The sequence below is a fragment of the Pleurodeles waltl genome, chromosome 8, assembly GCF_031143425.1.
Source record: "Pleurodeles waltl isolate 20211129_DDA chromosome 8, aPleWal1.hap1.20221129, whole genome shotgun sequence".
NCBI classification, from domain to species: Eukaryota; Metazoa; Chordata; class Amphibia; order Caudata; family Salamandridae; genus Pleurodeles; species Pleurodeles waltl.
The window spans coordinates 1,404,532,807-1,404,551,763 of NC_090447.1; the positions used below are offsets into that span (position 1 = coordinate 1,404,532,807).

General features: G+C 43.6%; 1 protein-coding gene across 3 annotated transcripts in view; it reads left to right on the forward strand.

Moving 5' to 3' along the window:
* Positions 1-18,957, forward strand: part of ITSN1 (intersectin 1) — a 1,130,286-nt gene that overhangs the window by 383,694 nt on the left and 727,635 nt on the right. For all 3 annotated transcript variants that reach the window (XM_069202488.1, XM_069202489.1, XM_069202490.1), the window contains exon 14: positions 217-366. In XM_069202488.1, the coding sequence (XP_069058589.1) occupies positions 217-366 (150 nt within the window). The remainder of the gene's footprint in view (positions 1-216; positions 367-18,957) is intronic.

Here is an 18,957-nt window from a genome sequence, read left to right on the forward strand (position 1 = left end):
ACGCTCAATTACCGAAAACATTCCCCATTACTTTAGGGTTCTCAATTTTGGGTGGAGCTCATTCATTTGCTCGTTCATTTCCTGCCCTTCTAAGGTACAATAAACATATAGATATATACCCACAAGAACTGAACCATTGCAGGGATTTAGCTACAGTGAATATCACCATTCAGTCCTATTTAAGTAAATCTTTCTGTATTTCACTTCACAATGCAGGCTGCAAAAAGAGAACTGGAGAGGCACAGACAGCTCGAATGGGAGCGTAATCGAAGGCAAGAACTATTAAATCAAAGGAACAAAGAACAGGAAGACATAGTTGTCTTGAAAGCTAAGAAAAAAACGCTCGAGTTCGAACTGGAGGCCCTGGTAAGAGTGCTTGATAACAATGCTGCATTTGTCACCATTGATAAAGTACATTATGACTTTGAATGGGTTGGGTATTAAATTAATTACTTTCATGGTGTCAGATACTGGATGATTCTCTCTATGTTGTTTATATATGATTGCATGGTACAACTTGCATCTAGGTACTAAATGCACCATCACAATAAAAAAGTTTATATGGCTTCATCCAGTGACTCATCTGGCTTGATTCACAGACGCTGTGGTCAAGAAAGAAAATTGAGCATTTTCGCTTGTAACCATAGATATCATTTTATAGTTAACTATTACATTATTAAATTATTATGTACGTTAGGGGGATTCCAAGAGCAGCCTTGATAATTTGCAAGTGTTGCAGAATTCCTTTTGTACTTATGTGCTTTTCTCTATCTATTCATCAAAATACACAGGAGTGCTCTTCTGCTTGAGGAAATGTGAGGCTAGAGTGCATATGCACTTTGTATCCGATTGTTGCTCTCTTAGGAAGCTGTTTTCCCAGATGAAAAAAACCTTTTGTAGCTTGGATCGCCTATAAACTTGTTAAATGTACATTATTCTGCCATCGAGGGTTTGTATCCAGAGGATTTCCTTTTCTATTTTTTGTTTTCTTCCTATGGTGGGCTTGGGCTTGAGGAGTCGTCATGTCAGCACCCTACAACTTTGGATGTAAGCCCCCAATTACTCAGTACGTAGCTACTATTTTCACATTTTTTTCTACCCTTGGGTTCATAAGCATCCTTGACAGCTCCGATCTGATGAACACTGGAAACACCAAAGGAACATTTTGACAAACGTCGATGCCCAGAATAAGACATTGCCACCACAAAATCGGGATGTTTAAAGAACAGCATTGAAGACCTAAAGAGATGTTTTTTTTTTATTGTGCTTAAACTGCAGTGAGTCAGATAACACATAGCTGGAAACCCATGATCTTGCCAGTTTTTTACATGTCAGAACAGATGGAAAACATGCGGTTTAGATTCAGTCCACAGTGTCACCTAATTGTGTCACAAAATGACATGAATAAAGTCTTACGTCCATGCCTACCTAACGACCATCCATCCAAAAGTTGCACGACGTGTGATGCTTTTTTGCTCAAAACTCTAAAAGTACAGGCGAAACAGTGCTGGGCACAGTTTCCCAAGGCACAGGAAGAACAGTTCTCACTGAAAGGCCTCAGACTTCCAGATAAAGAGCAAAGGACTGAAAAGGCTACGGGGGCTCGCCTAGGCTTCAACGTTAACCTTTCAGTATCCTGAAGGCCATTGTGGACCTTGCTGTAGAAACATTTCTTATGATGCAGAAGTTTAGTCCTGCTGTGCTTCAGCTGTCAATGGTGAAATATTCAGCAGTCGAATCAGCTCCAAATGTAAAGGAGACCTCTGGATCGAAGTTGACAGTCACCAGAGCGTACACACCTTCATGCTTGGGTTGAATTTGAAAGGGCATCGACATTAGAAGGATTAAAGATGAAGGACCTTAGAAAGAGGGAAACAGAAAACCTCCACCCAATAAAAAAAGAAAGCCACAGTGTTGAACTGAGAGAGACAGTCAACATACAAAAATGGTATCTCGAAGCAGAAATGGCAGCACTGCTCCAAAAGAAATAACCATTGGTGAAGGCTGTAGAGTGCGCCTTTTTGATCAATTGGTTTTCCTAGTGCTTTTTGCCAATGCAGTGCAGCGTTGGTAAAAATAAAATCGTTTTTGCACATGCTGAACAACATTGGCCCAAAAAAGTTGTGGCATCACACCTAGGTCACTAGGTGTGATGCCACAACTGCTGTTAGCGGCTGCTAGGTTTAGGATGGAACTTGGATTAGTAAATAAAAAATAAATACATATTACTTGCACAAAAGCTCTTTATAGAACACGGATAATGGCTAACCGCCCTAAAAAGAAAATGCAAATATTATGCAAAGGACAGCAAAGGGTGGGGAAGCAATGAGGTGCAGTGGGGGAAGCAGATGGCGAGTGGGTGAGGGGATTGAAGAAAAATATTAAAGGATAATAGGAGGGAACAACATTAAGTGCATGGGATGGCAGGCGGCTATGGCAGTAGCAGTACAGGAGCAATAGAGCAAGTAGCCGCAGAGAGCAGTTCCGGACACGTGGTGTCAGTATTGGAGAAAAGAAGCAATGAAAGCAAGAAAAGATATGCACCCTGATGGAGTGCGTGAACAAAAAGGAGTAGTTTCCTAAATGTGAACTGTCATAGGATACAAGTAAGCCAGTCAAAAGGATGTTAAATACGCTGTGCTCCAGGGGAGGGAGAAATACAAGAAGGGAAAGGCAAGCTGTCAAATAAGAAGCAAGGAAATGAGTGACAATAAAGTGAATAGTTGGTGAACAGTGGATGGGTTCAAGGGTTATTGTTAGATTTTGGGATGGTTCAAAAGTCTCTTTTGCCGACAGACAGCAAAAAGCGTCTTTGTAGGTGAGATATAAAACAATTCAAGGGAGCCTTGAGGGACTTAAAATTCTCTTTAAAGCACAAAGACCCCCAAAAAAGACAGGGATATAACAGGAGGAAGAATTTACCCCATCAACTCCTAAGCTGTAAAAGCTTCAAGATAATGTCATTAGGCATGAATCAAAGATGCGCCTAGAGGAGGACAGCCAGAATGGAGTTATTGGTCACAATGTGGAATCAGATTTTTCCACAAGAGTAGAGTGACTCTTGTACATCTAGGCCATTCCCACTAGATGATATCACCTTGTGCCATTCACTGGCGAAGGGGACTGTTACCTGTGGCATATAGTTGAACGTAGAGGAGACCGAATCCTGCTTGCTTTTAAAAATGCTTCTGGCAAAGCTGAAGAGAAGTCATTTTTTTCTAATGCTGTCAAGCAGTATGTGGCAAGGGAGTGAGGCCTTGAGAGAATACGCCATCCTCTAAGGCAGTAAGACCTAGGATGAAGCAGCCTAAAGCCTCTATGCAGGAATTGCAATAAATAACTGTGCTGGTGGACTCTCCGATTGTCACAGCCTCTCATAAAAGTGCTAATGCGCCCAATCAAGGGGTGCTTCTCCAGTTAAAAGTAGCAACAGGATGGGTGTAGAAGGTAGAGTGATGGAGAGAATGCCAGCTGCAGAAGAACAAGCCAGCTCCAACACTGTTCAGTAGGTATGTCCACCAACAGTAGGAAAAAATAGGATAACTCGTGTAGAATCTCCCTGACGAGCTTAAGAGCAAAATCTATGATACAGGAGGAAAAGGCTTGCCAACATCTGCCCAAATTCATCCCTAGGTTCTGCTGATTCACCAGGCAGTTGTGCACCGTCGCAATCTTGGGAAGGTACTCTTACGTAGAATCTCTGGATTCAAACCCAGAGTACAATCTGCAATCATAAACACTTTGTTTAGAGGGGGCAAGCTATTTAATTATGCTGTAGGAGAGTCTTTAGAGCATTTGGAAAACGGAAAATGATACTGCAGTACCTATGGGAGTCCTACAAGCTGTAGAGGATCCTTTGAAAAAAGTAGCACCAAAGAGACTGTAAAAAAAAAAGTCCATCTTTACAAAAACAGCAAACAGCTTCCCAAAGCAGTGAACCCTTAGAACTGCAAATCTCATTAGCTCAGTGGGAGCTTCCAAGACATTGTTTTCGAGCCAGGGTGAAGGGAATAGACAGAGGTTCAGGCCAGTCATCAAAATGACTCCCACAAAGCATGAGAAATATAAACAGGAACAACATGAATTACCACAATGTTTTTTTACTTTCATTATTCTGGAAGCAATCTATGTGTTTGCATGAAAAGTTAAGGAAATGGAAACAGGGCCCAAAAGAGACCTGTTTCAATGCCTGTTTTAAATTGCTACCGGGTCTGAGACCCAGAGGGATCTGGCACACTTAAAACCCTGGTGTACTAAAAACTTAACAAACCACATCCATTCCTTCTAGTAAACAAAGCACAAACCCGTCCTAGATGAAGGAGATATTAGAGAGCCTTTTGCAAAACATACTGAACAGTGTTTGATGGTTCTCAATATTGTGTCCATTGCTCGGAGCTTATGTGTCATCTGTTGCTTGTTTCCACAACTCTTGTGTTTAGTTCCTGTAAAGCACCACCAAGGCTTGGATTGTTTCGGTGTTTGCAGCAATAGGCTATGTTTAGAAAAATCTAGTTGAACACATTTTCATGGTAATTGGTTTTAAAATGCATATTAATTTACTGGAAATGCCAGGTTTTGTGCACAAGGTGCTAAGAGTTTGATCTGCAAACAAAGCATGCATTATGTTGGGACATTGTATAACAAAATTTAAGAACTGCAGCTTCTTTGAAAACTGGGTGCGCAGTTAGCCACCTCCAACCATATGTCTGCTCCGCCTTTGTCTCTCATCCAAACAAAAAAACAAAATGTTATGAAGCTGCCAGCGCTGGCTGTGTCATAGTGCATTTTTTTTCTTTGTTATGAGGGTTGGGAGGAGGAGGCAGGCAACACAGAGAGAGGGAAGGCACGTTTGACAGGCAAAACTGACAATATATAGGATCGGAAAACAGCATTGTGACGCGTCAGTGCTGGCTGCATGGTATTGGATTTTTGGTTTATATAATAATGAGGGCGATTCAGCAGGCAACAGGGGGGAAAGGATGATTGGGGGCGGGAGCAGCACGAACAATGGAGAATGGAAAGGTGGGACTAGGAGGGAAGATGGACAGTGGAGAGTGTAAGGAAGGGCCGGGGGCAGCACAGACATGAAGGGGGTGGGAGGGAGGCGTGAGGGGAGCACCAAAATTGGAGGATGGGAGGGAGGAGCAAGCAACAACATACACATCAGTGGAAGGGGGACTTACAGGCAGGTAAAAGCACGGACATCAATGAAAGATGGGCAGGTGGGGCCAAGCAACAGGGGCTAGTTTGGGTGGACACAGATGGGAGAGAAGTACAGAAGTTGGTCAGCAGAAAACGCTGCAGTCTGGTAGAGTGCTGCTTAACCCAAAGAAAAATGTAGCACGTAAGCATTGTGAGCAGTGGAAGGACACAAGTAGTGAGTCCCTGTTCCGAGGGAGGGGCAAAGTCACGAAGATAAAGGAAGCCTACTGCAGCTGACCAACAGGACACAAGCAAATGACAGTGGTGATTAAGCTTACAAACTGTAAGTAATGGGTGACTTCCAAGTCACTTTTGAAAAAATGTCTTGAAGCAGCAGTACATGCGCGGTCTAGCTGAGACCTAAAAAAAACAAGCAACGGGTCTCGCATCTGCTCGAGTTACAGCTATTAATGTTGTAAACTCCTAACTGGACTTTTCTTGCCACATAAATTGAAAATTAAAAGTAAAACAGTTTCACATAAGGGAGCAGATTCACAGCGCTACAGCCGCCGTGAGCATCAGCGTGAAAACACACAAAAGGAAAAAAGGTTTGCTTGCAGTTAAACTAATCGGCAAAAGTGCAATTCGCCATGTAACAGGGACGATGACCAGGGTGGTCACAAAACCTCCCGAGGGAGGGACAAAGGTAAACCATTTACCAATGTCATCAAAGTATTTTTTGAAGGGCAAGCCCACAAACGAGTGGTAGTGATGGGCGTTGTTAAAAGCCCAGATACTTACCAACACGTCGGAAAAGCAGCGCTTATGCACTGCAATGCTCAACCTAAAAAATGATTAGGAAACCTTCATGAACCAAACACTAGATGGTGGAATAATACATGGCATGTGAATCTGGAAGAACTCCAAAACTGTTTTTATCTTGGATTCCCATCACTTCTAGGCAGCTTTCTCTCCACATTCACTTTAATTTCACTTACATAATGATTTAGTTGTGACCCTGACAGCAGTAAATCTGCAAACCTGTTTAAGGTGCGAAACTAATTGCAAAACATTTGTGAATACCCAGAAGCCTACGAGTTTGTGGATGCACTCTAATTTTTCCAGAATACAGCTGGACTTTGAAATACAGACAGAATTTAAGTCAAGTTATACCTTTATATAAAAATATATTGGTGTCAGGGGTATATGCCTGTTAGATATTTACGGTTTTGGGAATTTACTTTTAAGCAAAGTTGTTGTGTTGTTATCAAAAAATGTTAAATTAGTATTACATTTGTAATCCAACAAAAAAGTAAAGCAAACTTTGTTTTTCCTGTTCATTTACTGTTGCAAAGACATAAACCACCTGTGCTTAACATATTAACACTTGTAGCTTAAAGAGAAAAATGTGTAGTTAATGACACATACAAGTATTTTTTCTTCACACCACATACATTGTATGATAGCCGTCAGTGAAATGAAAGATACAAGAGTCTGCCCCTCCGTTCTGTCAGGATTCTAGCATTGTAGTATAACTTAAGGGTGATTGCCACACTACTGAATGTCCATTTCTGCTGTCTGACTGAATTATTTGAGCCAAGCGTCTGGGCATTTCAGTTGTCACATTTTCAAATAGACAGTTTCTGCAACTATCCAGATTTGGCTACTACTAGGGTTTAATGGCCATTTAGGGAAATAGACCATAGTAAGTAAATATTGATGTAAGTGACACTGTCACAAACATTTTGATTCTTCCTTGACTGGAGAATAGGATGGTTAAGCCATACATATTGGCTTGCTTTCTCCATTTGCAAGCAGTCAGTCTCATTAAAGGATCACACCAGGCGTTTGAGTACTCTTGGATTTTTATTTTTGGAAATGCCTTAATTACTTTTCAGATATCATTGAGTAAAACAGTCCTCATCACAGGGTTCTTTGATCATATCTGTGCATCATATGGCTAAACTGTGTTTTTCAAATTTAACCAAACAGAAAACATGTGGTACATTTGTACCTGTTTTTCATGTTACTACTAGATCCCCAAGAACATTAGACAAAGAGGATTGTCCCTTCTCAGTTTATACAAAAGAGTTAGAAAATGTGGTGATAAAGGTGCTGAAGATAAACATATACTGGGAGGAAGTCAAGCCCCAACTGCCCCTGCCCTTCCCAGGTCAGAAAGACCACTAGACACCGGGGACTAGGGGTGGCCCACCCAGGCATCGGGCCTAAATATCTTTCTGCAGCCTCCTGGTTTACTGGGCCTGAAATCCCATTGGACATGAAGGAAAATTAGCCAAATCTGCATCAGGCCGTGTCCCCATCAGAAAATGTGCCCAGCAGTCGCTCTGCCTCCCTGGAATGTGGGTGGTACAGACTTGGGTTTTTACCCCCAATCTAACCCATCCTCCTCTTCCCTCCTTCACGATGGCTCATAAAACTCTGGGGATTTTTTTTCTTGTTTTTTGGAAAACAGTTTTGAAGTTTGGGCAGCCTACCAAGCATCGGACTGTACCTCCACTCCTAGAATCCCAAGTCTTTTCGTTTCCCAGGGGCCTAGAGCATCCCTACTCTGTACCAAGCAAGTGGAAATTTGGATTCTTTTTTCATTTTTGAAACCTAGGGACACAGGTGAGTCCAGGGTGCTGTTACTTGCAATATCAGCAGGTACACCCACAATAGTATTCACAGCAGCCATACAAACAGCCACTGCCTGTGGGTTATTCAAGACACCATCCAAGTAAAAAAGGCCTGTGCACTCAGGTATTGAAGACTAAAGCTTAGAAGATACCTAAGCACAATGAAAGTAGTATATAATAAGTCCAATAGTAACAAAGCCATGCTTCATCGAAGTGTTGGTTTGTTTTCCAGTCCAATGTGGTTGAGTATAACAGTGTCCTCACAATACAGCAGCCGACACGTGTTTTGTCCCTTAGACTTTTTCTAGGCTGAAATTTCTAGTGATGTAAAAAAAGTACCCTGAGTATCAGATAGAAAAATAGTAAAATAAGTTGCTGTAGTATCAGGAAAGGTCCTTCCGTGTAGCGACTATACGTAGCTGTGCATCTAGAAGCATTTGCCAAAACCTCATAAGTAAAGATGGCAGTGTTCGAAAGTAACTTTGTCTCAGGGGACATGCCAAGTAAGGCGTCAAAGACCTGCAGTGTCTGTCTGTTACAACAGAGGTGCACCCAACTAAGTGCCAGATAATCCTTACTTTGTGTGGAGGTAGAGTGCAAATCAAATATACAAAGTACAGAAAAGGGCCAAGATAAGCCTTCGAGGTTGGACTCCAACCCAGATTGTTCCACTTCCTGAATGGTTGGGAGTGGAAACATTTTGCGTTCGAGTCCAACCTTGAAGGCTTATCATGGCCCTTTCCGTATGTAAGGATTATCTGGCATAGGGAATGACCCAGTTTGCAAGCTTAGCCCAGAGTTTATTTTGGTCCACCCTGCCAAAGGCTGCGGTAAAATATACAAGACATACAAAGGGAGGTGGGCGGACGTGCAAAGAAGAGCAATAGGCCATGTAAGATAACACAACTATGTCATCTATGGTGGAATCCTGTTGCCTAAATCCTGTTTGATAAATAGGAATTAGGTGCTCTCTTGAAGCCCAATCCTCTAAGTCATGTAATAAAACTTTTGCATAAGCTTTTGACTCTGAATCTAATAGTGTGAAAGTTGCTGGAAATGTATTGTCTTTCTTGCAAATTGGGGGTAAGATGGTGCCTCCCCAGGACTGCAGCACTTACGGAAGTTTGTATACATTCCTGCTAGAGAGGTGTTAGATGATTTGCCCAAAGCACTGCCATTTCTGAAAGGGGAGCCTGATACACCGCTGGGGCCAGGTGACCCGTTCTCAGATTGATTTCAGCACTTTGTGAACATCAAGCTAATTTATTTTTTATGGCTCAGACTTCAAGTTCAAACCCGCATTTTCACAGATACTGGTCCCCTGCATGTAGAGCCTGTGGACATACTCAGTCCACTTTGCTGTGGGAACATCATTCCTTTGATGCAGGATTTTTTTATTTAATAAGTGGACATACTTACAAAATGTAACCCTTTTGTTATGGCCTTGCAAGGTGTAAACATGTAGCCATTCAGACTTAGTGTTTTGCCTTTGTTGACCACAGGAGAATGCAGTAAGCTTTTGTTTGTACTTCTTAAGTGCTGTTCAGTGGCTGTGTTTGTCTTGTCCTTTTAAGTTGTAACAGCTGTTCTTAGGTTTGACTTACTACTTTTATATTAATGCTATACCATGGGTTAAATATCCCTGGCTTTTTAGTTGCTGCTAGATTATGGTTCCCCTTCCCTTTAAGTCATTGTATAGTGAATCTGATATTAGGTCCCAGTGTTGTTGAAAATATTTGCCCTTTGAAGGCTCATTCAAAGCATTTATTTGGCTGAATGTTCCACTTATAAAACAAAATTTGCTCCCACATTGGCCTCCTCAGTAAGACATTTCTTTGCCCCCCCGCCCCCAACAAGGTGCTGAGTGACTCAACTGTTCTGCAGTTGGGTGCTCAAGTTGAAATTTCATTCTTGATGGATAATGATCACTTTGAGGCCACACTGCTACTGTGAAGTACTTGTGTGACTCAAGTAGGAGATTGCTCACAAAGGTGTAGTCCATTCTAGAAAGGCCCAATAGATGTTTGTATATGTTTATGAGACAGCCTTTTGGACGTCTGAAAATCTTGTAATGAAGTAAAACTATAAATGTTTACGCAGTCATTCCTTTTCCTTGCAAGGTAGTCCATGGCAGTTGACTATGTATGAAGTGATAGATTACCCAGATTGGTCATGTTAAAGTCTCCAGTCAACATGATCTCACATGTTACTAATCTACAAATGAGGTTGTTGAGTGCTTCACAAAGGCTTTTTCTGTCAATTTCTTATCAGTGCTATGGAGATTTAAGTAGACAATGAGTAGAATTGGTTTAATGCCAAAATTATAACCGTTGATCATAACTGCTTGAAACAAGGGTGTTCAATGGCACGTGTGGCTGTAGATATAAATGCTTTGCATAAATCCACCATCTAGTGTTGGGCTCAGAATGTTACAACTTGTTTTTTCTTAGAAGAATATTTTCGAGTTACGAGATCGAGTGAATCCTCCTCTCATTAATACTGTGCATGGGCATCAAGCCCTTTGTAAGATAGTTTTTTCCTGCTGTCTGGTTCGGACGTATTTCCTCTTGCTCAGGTGAATCTTGGTTCAGTATCTTCTGAACTTTATTTCCACTTCTCTGTCAACGTCGGTATAGTTTTCAATTGTGTATTCTGTACTCTTAGTAGTCGATCCGATTTTTATCGTCCGGTTAGATTTAATGCCCTCAGATGCTCACATGCCCTTTTTGGGCCTACTTCGACAACTGTAGTCGGAGAATAATAGGGTGATGGAACGAACTCCGTTTCGGTTCTGTCCTTGGTGTCACTCCAAGTTTCCCTACACAGGTCAACACTTGGTGTGTAATTTGTGCCTGTCTCCAGATCACAAAGAAGAGACCTGTGCCGCCTGTAGATCTTTTCAGTCAAAGAAGACCCTCTGGGACCGAAGAGCACGTCAACTAGAAATGGGGTTGAAAACAGACAACACACCCAAAATCTTCAGAGAAGAGCGTGCTTTGGAAGAAATAGGGCACCACACAGCCTTCTCGATTTGAGACTCCGATTCAGATGTCGAGAGCCAATCCATCCCACTGGCGCTGTACGTGAGTACATCGCACCATCGCACCAAATAAAGACTTTCAAAAAGACTTCTGCATTGGTGGTTGGTCCTCCACTGCCCCTGGGCCATGGTAGGAGCCGAAAAATGCATTTGAATGCCCCACCATCTGGTTCGGCACTGAAAATACATAAGACCAAAATGCATTTGGCACCGACCAAACAGACATCCCAATCTGTTTTGGTATTGAGCCAAAAATCTGACATATCCACTTTGGAGCTGAAAAAATTACCATCCATTTCGGAGCTGACATTTTCGGTTTGAGTAAAACATTCGGTATCAAAGGTCTCGGGGAACCGAAAACTGTAGTGACTAAACATTCTGCAGTTACAACAGTGGAGTCATCTTTTACAGAGCAGATACTTGAAGTAATGGACGCTAAACCGTGCAAGCTTCAAATACAAAAAGGAACAGGAAGGAACTTCTCCTCCTGTTCCAATGAAAAGGATACTCCCATTTCAAGAGACTTTGGACGTTGGGCCTTCCCCTAAAAGTATCTCCAAAGAAAAGAACAAGACTCCAGAACAACCTCTGCCTTCACCAATTCATTCTACTGTACTTCCTTCCACTCCACCACCACCATCAGCTCCATATTCTATTCATACACAGTCCTCTCCACAAGTATCATCATTATCACCTCATAGGGATGATTTAAGCGATGTTCAGCAGGATGCAGACCCATCGGATCTATATGATCCTGATCCCATTTTATCCAATGACCTGGACTTATATCAAGCTAGGCCATCTCCCCCTGAGGATACCACTGCGCACAACCAAGTCATAGCTAGAGCAGCTGCATAGCATAATGTGAAGCTACATACAGACCCAATTGAAGAGGAATATTCAATACTTTAACAAGTACACACAAAGACTCCCAATTTCTACCTATGCTTCCAGGCATGCTTAGACATGCTAATGATATTTAAAACCTGTTAAAGCAAGGATTATTGCTCCAAGGGTAGATTAAAAAAATATAAATCTGCACCCTCTGATCCAACTTTTATAAAAACACAACTACCACCTGACTCCATAGCGGTCAGTGAGGCACGAAAACGTGGTAATAGTCAATCCACAGGGGATGCTCCTCTACCAAATAAGGAGAGTAAAAAATAACTAGATGCAGTGGGCAAAAGAGTGGCTGCTCAAGCTGCTAATCATAGGAGAATTGAAAATTCTGAACCACTCCTGGCGAGGTATGATGGGCCCACTGGGATGAAATGGAAGAATTATTACAATATCTTCCACAAAAACATCAAAAAAAGAGGGCAGGGGATAGTAGAAGAGGGACAGGCCCTCTCAGATAATTCAATTAGATGTGCCATTGATGCATCCGACACAGCAGTATATGTGGTTAACACTAGTGTGATTATAAGAAGGCATGCATGACTAAGGTGCTCAGGTTTTAAACCTGAAATATAACAAGCAGTATGGAACATGCCTTTTGATAAAAAGCCTCTATTTGACCCAGAGGTGGATACCACTATAGAGAAACCAAAAAAAGGACTCTGAAGCAGCTAAAGCCATGGGTGAGTTATACACTACACCCACTAGGGGTACCTTTCGTAGGCCACAATTTAGAGGTGGTTTCAAAACATCAGTCACAGAGCCTTCCGCCTCACAACAAAAACAAGGAACACATTTATATAATAGAGATTCCTTTAGAGGATCATATAGAGGCTCAAACAATAGAGGAAGAGGTAAAACATCTACTTCTAGAAGTCCTTCCTCTGCTACAAAACAGTGACTTTCTACAAATTCTCACAGCGCATACATCTCCTGTGGGAGGAAGACTGGTAAATTGTTATCCACGATGGTACAGCATCACCACAGACCAGTGGTTTCTATCAATTATCCAACATGGCTATTGTCTAGAACTCATTTCCACTCCACCAAACATTACTCCTCGTTTTCACAAACTCTCTCATGACCGCATTAGATCTCAAAGATGCTTATTTCAATATTCCCATACATCCAGCACACAGCAAATATCTACTATTTGTCATTGCAGGGAAGCATTACCAATTCAAAGTACTGCCATTAGGGGTAACAGCCCCAAAAGTATTCACAAAATGCTTGGCGGTAGTAGCAGCATTCCTCAAGAGACAACACACACATACGTTTTCCCATATCTGGACGATTGGCTAATAAAAGCCAATACCATTCAAACATGCCAGCAACACACTCAGTACACAGTAAATCTACACAATTTGCGATTTACAATAAATTACCTCAAATCTCATCTTTAACCCTCACCAATACAGCCTTATCTGGGAGCAATTCTGAACACTCAGGCATATCCAAACCCAGTAAGGATTCAAGCTTTTCAAAATCTCATCACTGAATTACAAGGGAATCATACTTTCACAGTAAAGCTAGTGTTGCAACTGTTGGGGATGATGGCTTCCTGCATAGACATCGTTCCCCATACAACACTACACATGCGTACACTGCAGCATGCCCTTTTTGTCAGTGGTCTCCGTCACAGGGTCATTTTCAGGATCTAGTATTGTTGGTCCACCAGACTTGCTGCCCTCTGCAATGTTGGAATCCCACCAACCTTTCAAAACGATGGCCCTTTCAGGACCCTGTGCCTCTGATCACTCTCACAACAGATGCATGACAGATGGGTTGGGGATCTCACCTTAACAACCTCACTGTACAAGGGAAATGGAATCCCATTCAACAGAATTATCACATCACTTATTTGGAATTGCTAGCAGTCTTTCTAGCACTCAAGTCATTCCTTCCAAGGTGGTGTTAGTCTGTACAGACAATATGACAATAATGTATTATCTGCAAAAACGGGGAGGGGAAAACTCATCTCAGTTGTCCCTTCTAGCTCAGACAATCAGGAAATGGGTGATTCACAATCTCATTCAATTACTGGCAGAATATCTCCCAGGAATGGACAGTCAATAGCGGACATATTAGGCCAGAGGCAGCAACGCGTCCATAATGGGAAATTCACCCACAAGTACTTCACCTATACTTTCACTTATAGGGAACAACAGAAATAGATCTCTTCGCCACTGCAGAAAACTCAAAATACCAAAACTTCACGTCCAGATACCCACACCCTCAGCCCGAGGGCAATGCTGTATGGACGTCCCTAAATTCCTCACCTCACACCTCACACCTGAGAGCTTGGTCATTCAGGCATCTTCGTCATCTGGCGCGTTCCCTTCTGCACCCCTGTAGGAAGCTGGCTCTGTATATACTATTTCAAAGTAAGAAATAGTGTGCACAGAGTCCAAGGGTTCCCCTTAGAGGTAAGATCGTGGCAAAAAGAGATAATTCTAATGCTCTATTTTGTGGTAGTGTGGTCGAGCAGTAGGTTTATCAGAGGGTAGTGTTAAGCATTTGGTGTATACACACAGGCAATAAATGAGGAACACACACTCAGACTTACTCGAGGCCAATAGGTTTTTATATTGAAAAATATATTTTCTTAGTTTATTTTAAGAACCACAGGTTCAAGATTTACAAGTAATACTTTAGATACTTTAGGAACTTTGAATAAAAGCAATATCCCATGCAGTCTTTGTAAAAATGGCAATAAGCTATTTTCAAAGTGGACACAGTGCAAAAATTAACAGTTCCTGGGGGAGGTAAGTGAGCCTCTGGATTCTCTCTGCAGGCGTCGCTGTGAGGGTTCAGGGGGGTCGTCTCTGGTTACTCACGGGCTCGCAGTCACCGGGGAGTCCTCCCTGAAGTGTTTGTTTTCTGCAGGTCGAGCCAGGGGTGTCGGGTGCAGAGTGGAAAGTCTCACGCTTCCGGCGGGAAACGTGAAGTCTTTAAAGTTGCTTCTTTGTTGCAAAGAAGTTGCAGGATTTTGAACAGAGCCGCTGTTCACGGGAGTTTCTTGGTCCTTGGGTGCAGGGCAGTCCTCTGAGGCTTCAGAGGTCGCTGGTCCCTGTTGGATGCGTCGCTGTTGCAGTTTTCTAAGAAGTTGGGAGACAGGCCGGTAGGGCTGTGGCCAAAGCAGTTGTCGTCTCTGTCTTCTCTGCAGTGCTGCAGGTCAGCAGTCCTTCTTGTTAAGGTTGCAGGAATCTAGTTTCCTAGGTTCTGGGGTGCCCCTAAATACTGAATTTAGGGGTGTGTTTAGGTCTGGGAGGGCAGTAGCCAGTGGCTACTGTCCTTGAGGGTGGCTACACCCTCTTTGTGCCTCCTCCCTGTGGGGAGGGGGGCACATCCCTAATCCTATTGGGGGAATCCTCCAAACACAATATGGAGGATTTCTCAAGGCAGGGGTCACCTCAGCTCAGGACACCTTAGGGGCTGTCCTGACTGGTGGGTGACTCCTCCTTGTTTTTCTCATTATCTCCTCCAGCCTTGCCGCCAAAAGTGGGGGCAATGGCCGGAGGGGCGGGCATCTCCACTTGCTAGGATGCCCTGTGGCGCTGTAACAAAAGGGGTGAGCGTTTGAGGCTCACTGCCAGGTGTTACAGTTCCTGCAGGGGAAGGTGAGAAGCACCTCCACTCAGTACAGGCTTTGTTCCTGGCCACAGAGTGACAAAGGCACTCTCCCGATGTGGCCAGCAACATGTCTGGTGTGTGGCAGGCTGGCAGAAACTGGTCAGCCTACACTGGAAGTTGGGTATGTTTTCAGGGGGCATCTCTAAGATGCCCTCTGGGTGCATGTTACAATAAATTGCACACTGGCGTCAGTGTGCATTTATTGTGCTGAGACGTTTGATACCAAACTTCACAGATTTCAGTGTAGCCATTATGGAACTGTGGAGTTCGTGTTTGACAAACTCTCAGACCATATACTCTTATGGCTACCCTGCACTTACAATGTCTAAGGTTTTGCTTAGGCACTGTAGGGGCATAGTGCTCATGCACATATGCCCACACCTGTGGTATAGTGCATCCTGCCTTAGGGCTGTACCTATGCCATAGGCAGTGTGAGGTTGGCATGGCACTCTGAGGGGAGTGCCATTTCGACTTAGTCATGTTCTCCCCACCAGCACACACAAGCTGTGAGGCAGTGTGCATGTGCTGAGTGAGGGGTCCCCCGGGTGACATAAGACATGCTGCAGCCATTAGAGACCTTCCCTGGCATCAGGGCCCTTGGTACCAGGGGTACCATTTACAAGGGACTTATCTGAGTGCCAGGGTTGTGCCAATTGTGGAAACAAAGGTACAGTTTAGGGAAAGAACACTGGTGCTGGGGCTTGGTTAGCAGGGTCCCAGCACACTTTCAATCAAAACTTAGCATCAGCAAAGGCAAAACGTCAGGGGGTAGCCATGCCAAGGAGGCATTTCCTTACAGCGGCCACAAGAGAGAGGTGGAGATCAGAGGCTTCTAGTCTCTGGCGGAGTCCTGACTTCACATCAGCCCGCTGGAGCTCCGGGTGATCAGACTTGCTTTGAAAGCATTCCTCCCTTCTGTCAAAGGGAAAGTGGTGCAGCTGTTCAGACAACACCACCGCCTTGTGGTACTGCAGCAAACAGGTCGGTGTGGGGTCCTGGACCCTTTGTCAAGATGCGCTGCGTCTCTGTACATGGCTGGCACATTAGGGCATTTCTCTGGTGGTTCAACATTTGTATGTGCATTTTATTTCTGAAGCACATTCCAGCTGTAGCATTGAAGCGCTGCCAAATAGAAAGGAGCAGACAAAGCGGCCAGAGTGTAGGGCAAATCATAGGGCAAAAAGTCAGGTTTTGAGCTGTTTCGGGAAAGGTAGGAAAGCTTCTAATTTCCTAATGAGGCGGAAGAACATTCCACAGCTTGGCAGCTACAATGAGAAAGCCTTGTTGCTCCATTTAGATTTCCTGCAGGGGGGGGACCGCAGCCAGGTGTAGGCTGGCTGATTTTAAGCGGCAATTAGGTGTGTACCACCTTAAGGTGGAACATAGATATTTGGAGCCTTGGATATGTAACGTCTTATAGGTAAGACAGAGAGCTTTAAAGTAAATACACTTGCTCATGGGCAGCCAATGCAGCTGTCTGAGGCTCTCACTTGCAGATGCTGTCCGTGGGAGGTCCAGCACTAAATGAGCTGCCGTGTTCTGGATGAGTTGCAACTTATGAAGGGATTCTTGACTTATATTTAACAGTAAGGCATTGCAATAATCAAGTTTGGAAATAACCAAAGCCAATACCACCAGAGTCCTGAGGTCCTTGGGGAGGAAGGGTAGAATTTTCTGAAGGGTTTTGATCAACCAGAAACAGTTTTTGGTGGTTTGAGTAACCTGTGAATCAAATGTCAGGGAGCTGTCAAACAAAATCCCTAAGTTTTTGTCAACAGGTAGTGGAGAAGGCAGGTCCTCCACAAGCTTGAGGCCACCAGCACTGTTTGAACCAAACAATATAACCTGTTTTTCTCTGTTCATTTCCAACCAGTTGTCTCTCATCCACTTGTTTACCTCATCCATGCATTTATAGAACATATCTGCAATCTCCTCCCAGTTTTGATCAGTATAATAAGCTGCGTGTCGTCAGCAGATGAGGAAACCTGAAAAACAAAGGTGCAGATCAATTCGGCCAATGTTGCCACATACAGGTCACACAAGCTAGGAGTGAGTGAGGATATCTGTGGGACACCACAAGGAAGTTGAAACTGGGAGGCTCTGAAATTCCCACAGCTCAAAATGGTGGATCGCCCACTCAGAAAAGAGCGCAGAATGCCCCAGCGCGTCATCTCTTTCTCCTGCCTGGTTAAGGCGTAGCATCATCAATTGAGGGGATATGGTATTGAATGCTGCTGAGAGATCTAATAATGCAAGAATGGCTCCTCCGTCTTGGTCGACCAGCCGGCGGATCGAATCCAAGGTGGCAATAAGGGCCGATTTTGTGCTTTGTGATTTTCCTAACCCATGGTGGGAGGGGTCTAGACATCCATTCTCCTGAAGATAGTGGGCAAGTTCGTTGTTAAGGTGTTTTTCTAAAATCTTAGCCGGAGTAATTAATAAAGAAATAGGGCAGAGATTCTTCAGATCATTAGCCCCTGGTTTCTTTTTAAGAGGAATCACAATCGCCTCTTTCCAGGAGGGAGGGAAAAGCTTAGTGTCTAGCACCTCCCGATAAGTCATTTCTAGTTCCTGGGAATTGAGGACTGGGGCCAACCAAAGAACTTTAGGGGGGCAGGGATCATCCAGAGATCCTGACCTGATCTCTGACAGAAAATATTAAATTCTGTAGGCCAACAAAAAAGGGGTGATTGAGTAAGTGAGGCTCCGCGGTGTCTCTCTACTCCAGCCACTGGGTTCATCTGAGACCAGTTCCAAGGGATGCTGAGTAAAATTTGCTTGAATCTGAAGGACTTTATTTTTGAAAAAGTCAGTTACTGTACCGCAGAAGGCTTGGGAATTCCCTGAGTTGGAAGAAGTGGCTTGTGGGAGGCAAGAGAGCGAGCCACCTTAAAGAGTTCTCTGGGTACATTAATTGCTTCCTTGATTTTAAGACCATAAAAGTCCAATTTGGCTTTCCTAACTGCCTGTTTATAGTTCCCAAGCACTGCCATTAGTTTAGCTCTCTTCTAAGCTCCGTTCAAGTTTCCATCTTCGCTGCTGGCGTCTATATAGTATTTGAAGATCCTTAAGTTCCTTAGTGCACTATGGGGTCAAGCCTCTTCTACTGACCATCGATCTAACCTTTCTTAAGGTTGCAGTGTAGTCCACTGCTTCCCTTATCCCATGTGCATACCTCTCAACTTGCGTGAACATTTGCTCTCCAATTGTTCCCCAATTTCTGACCTTCTTGGCAGCTGGGGGGAGGAGGGTCCGATCCCTCCTCCCTACCACAATAAACAGCAGATGATGATGATCGGACCAGTCAAGGGCTAGGTTCTCGGCAAGAGGACAACTGTTGTAATAAATACCACCCAGGGTATGACCGGCCTGGTGGGTCACTGATGCGACCTTCAGGTCCCAATCAAAGTTAGTCATGAGGTCAAGTAAAGTGACAGTAGCACTATCCAGCTTATCCTCTAGGTGGAAGTTAGTCACCTAGCACAATTCATTTGGAGGTCATAATTGACTGTTCAGTGGTAGAGGATCAGTACGATAGAAAATAACTTTTAGGTCCTGGGGGCCGATAAATCAAAAGGCCCTCCAGCCAGAAAAGGTTCTTAT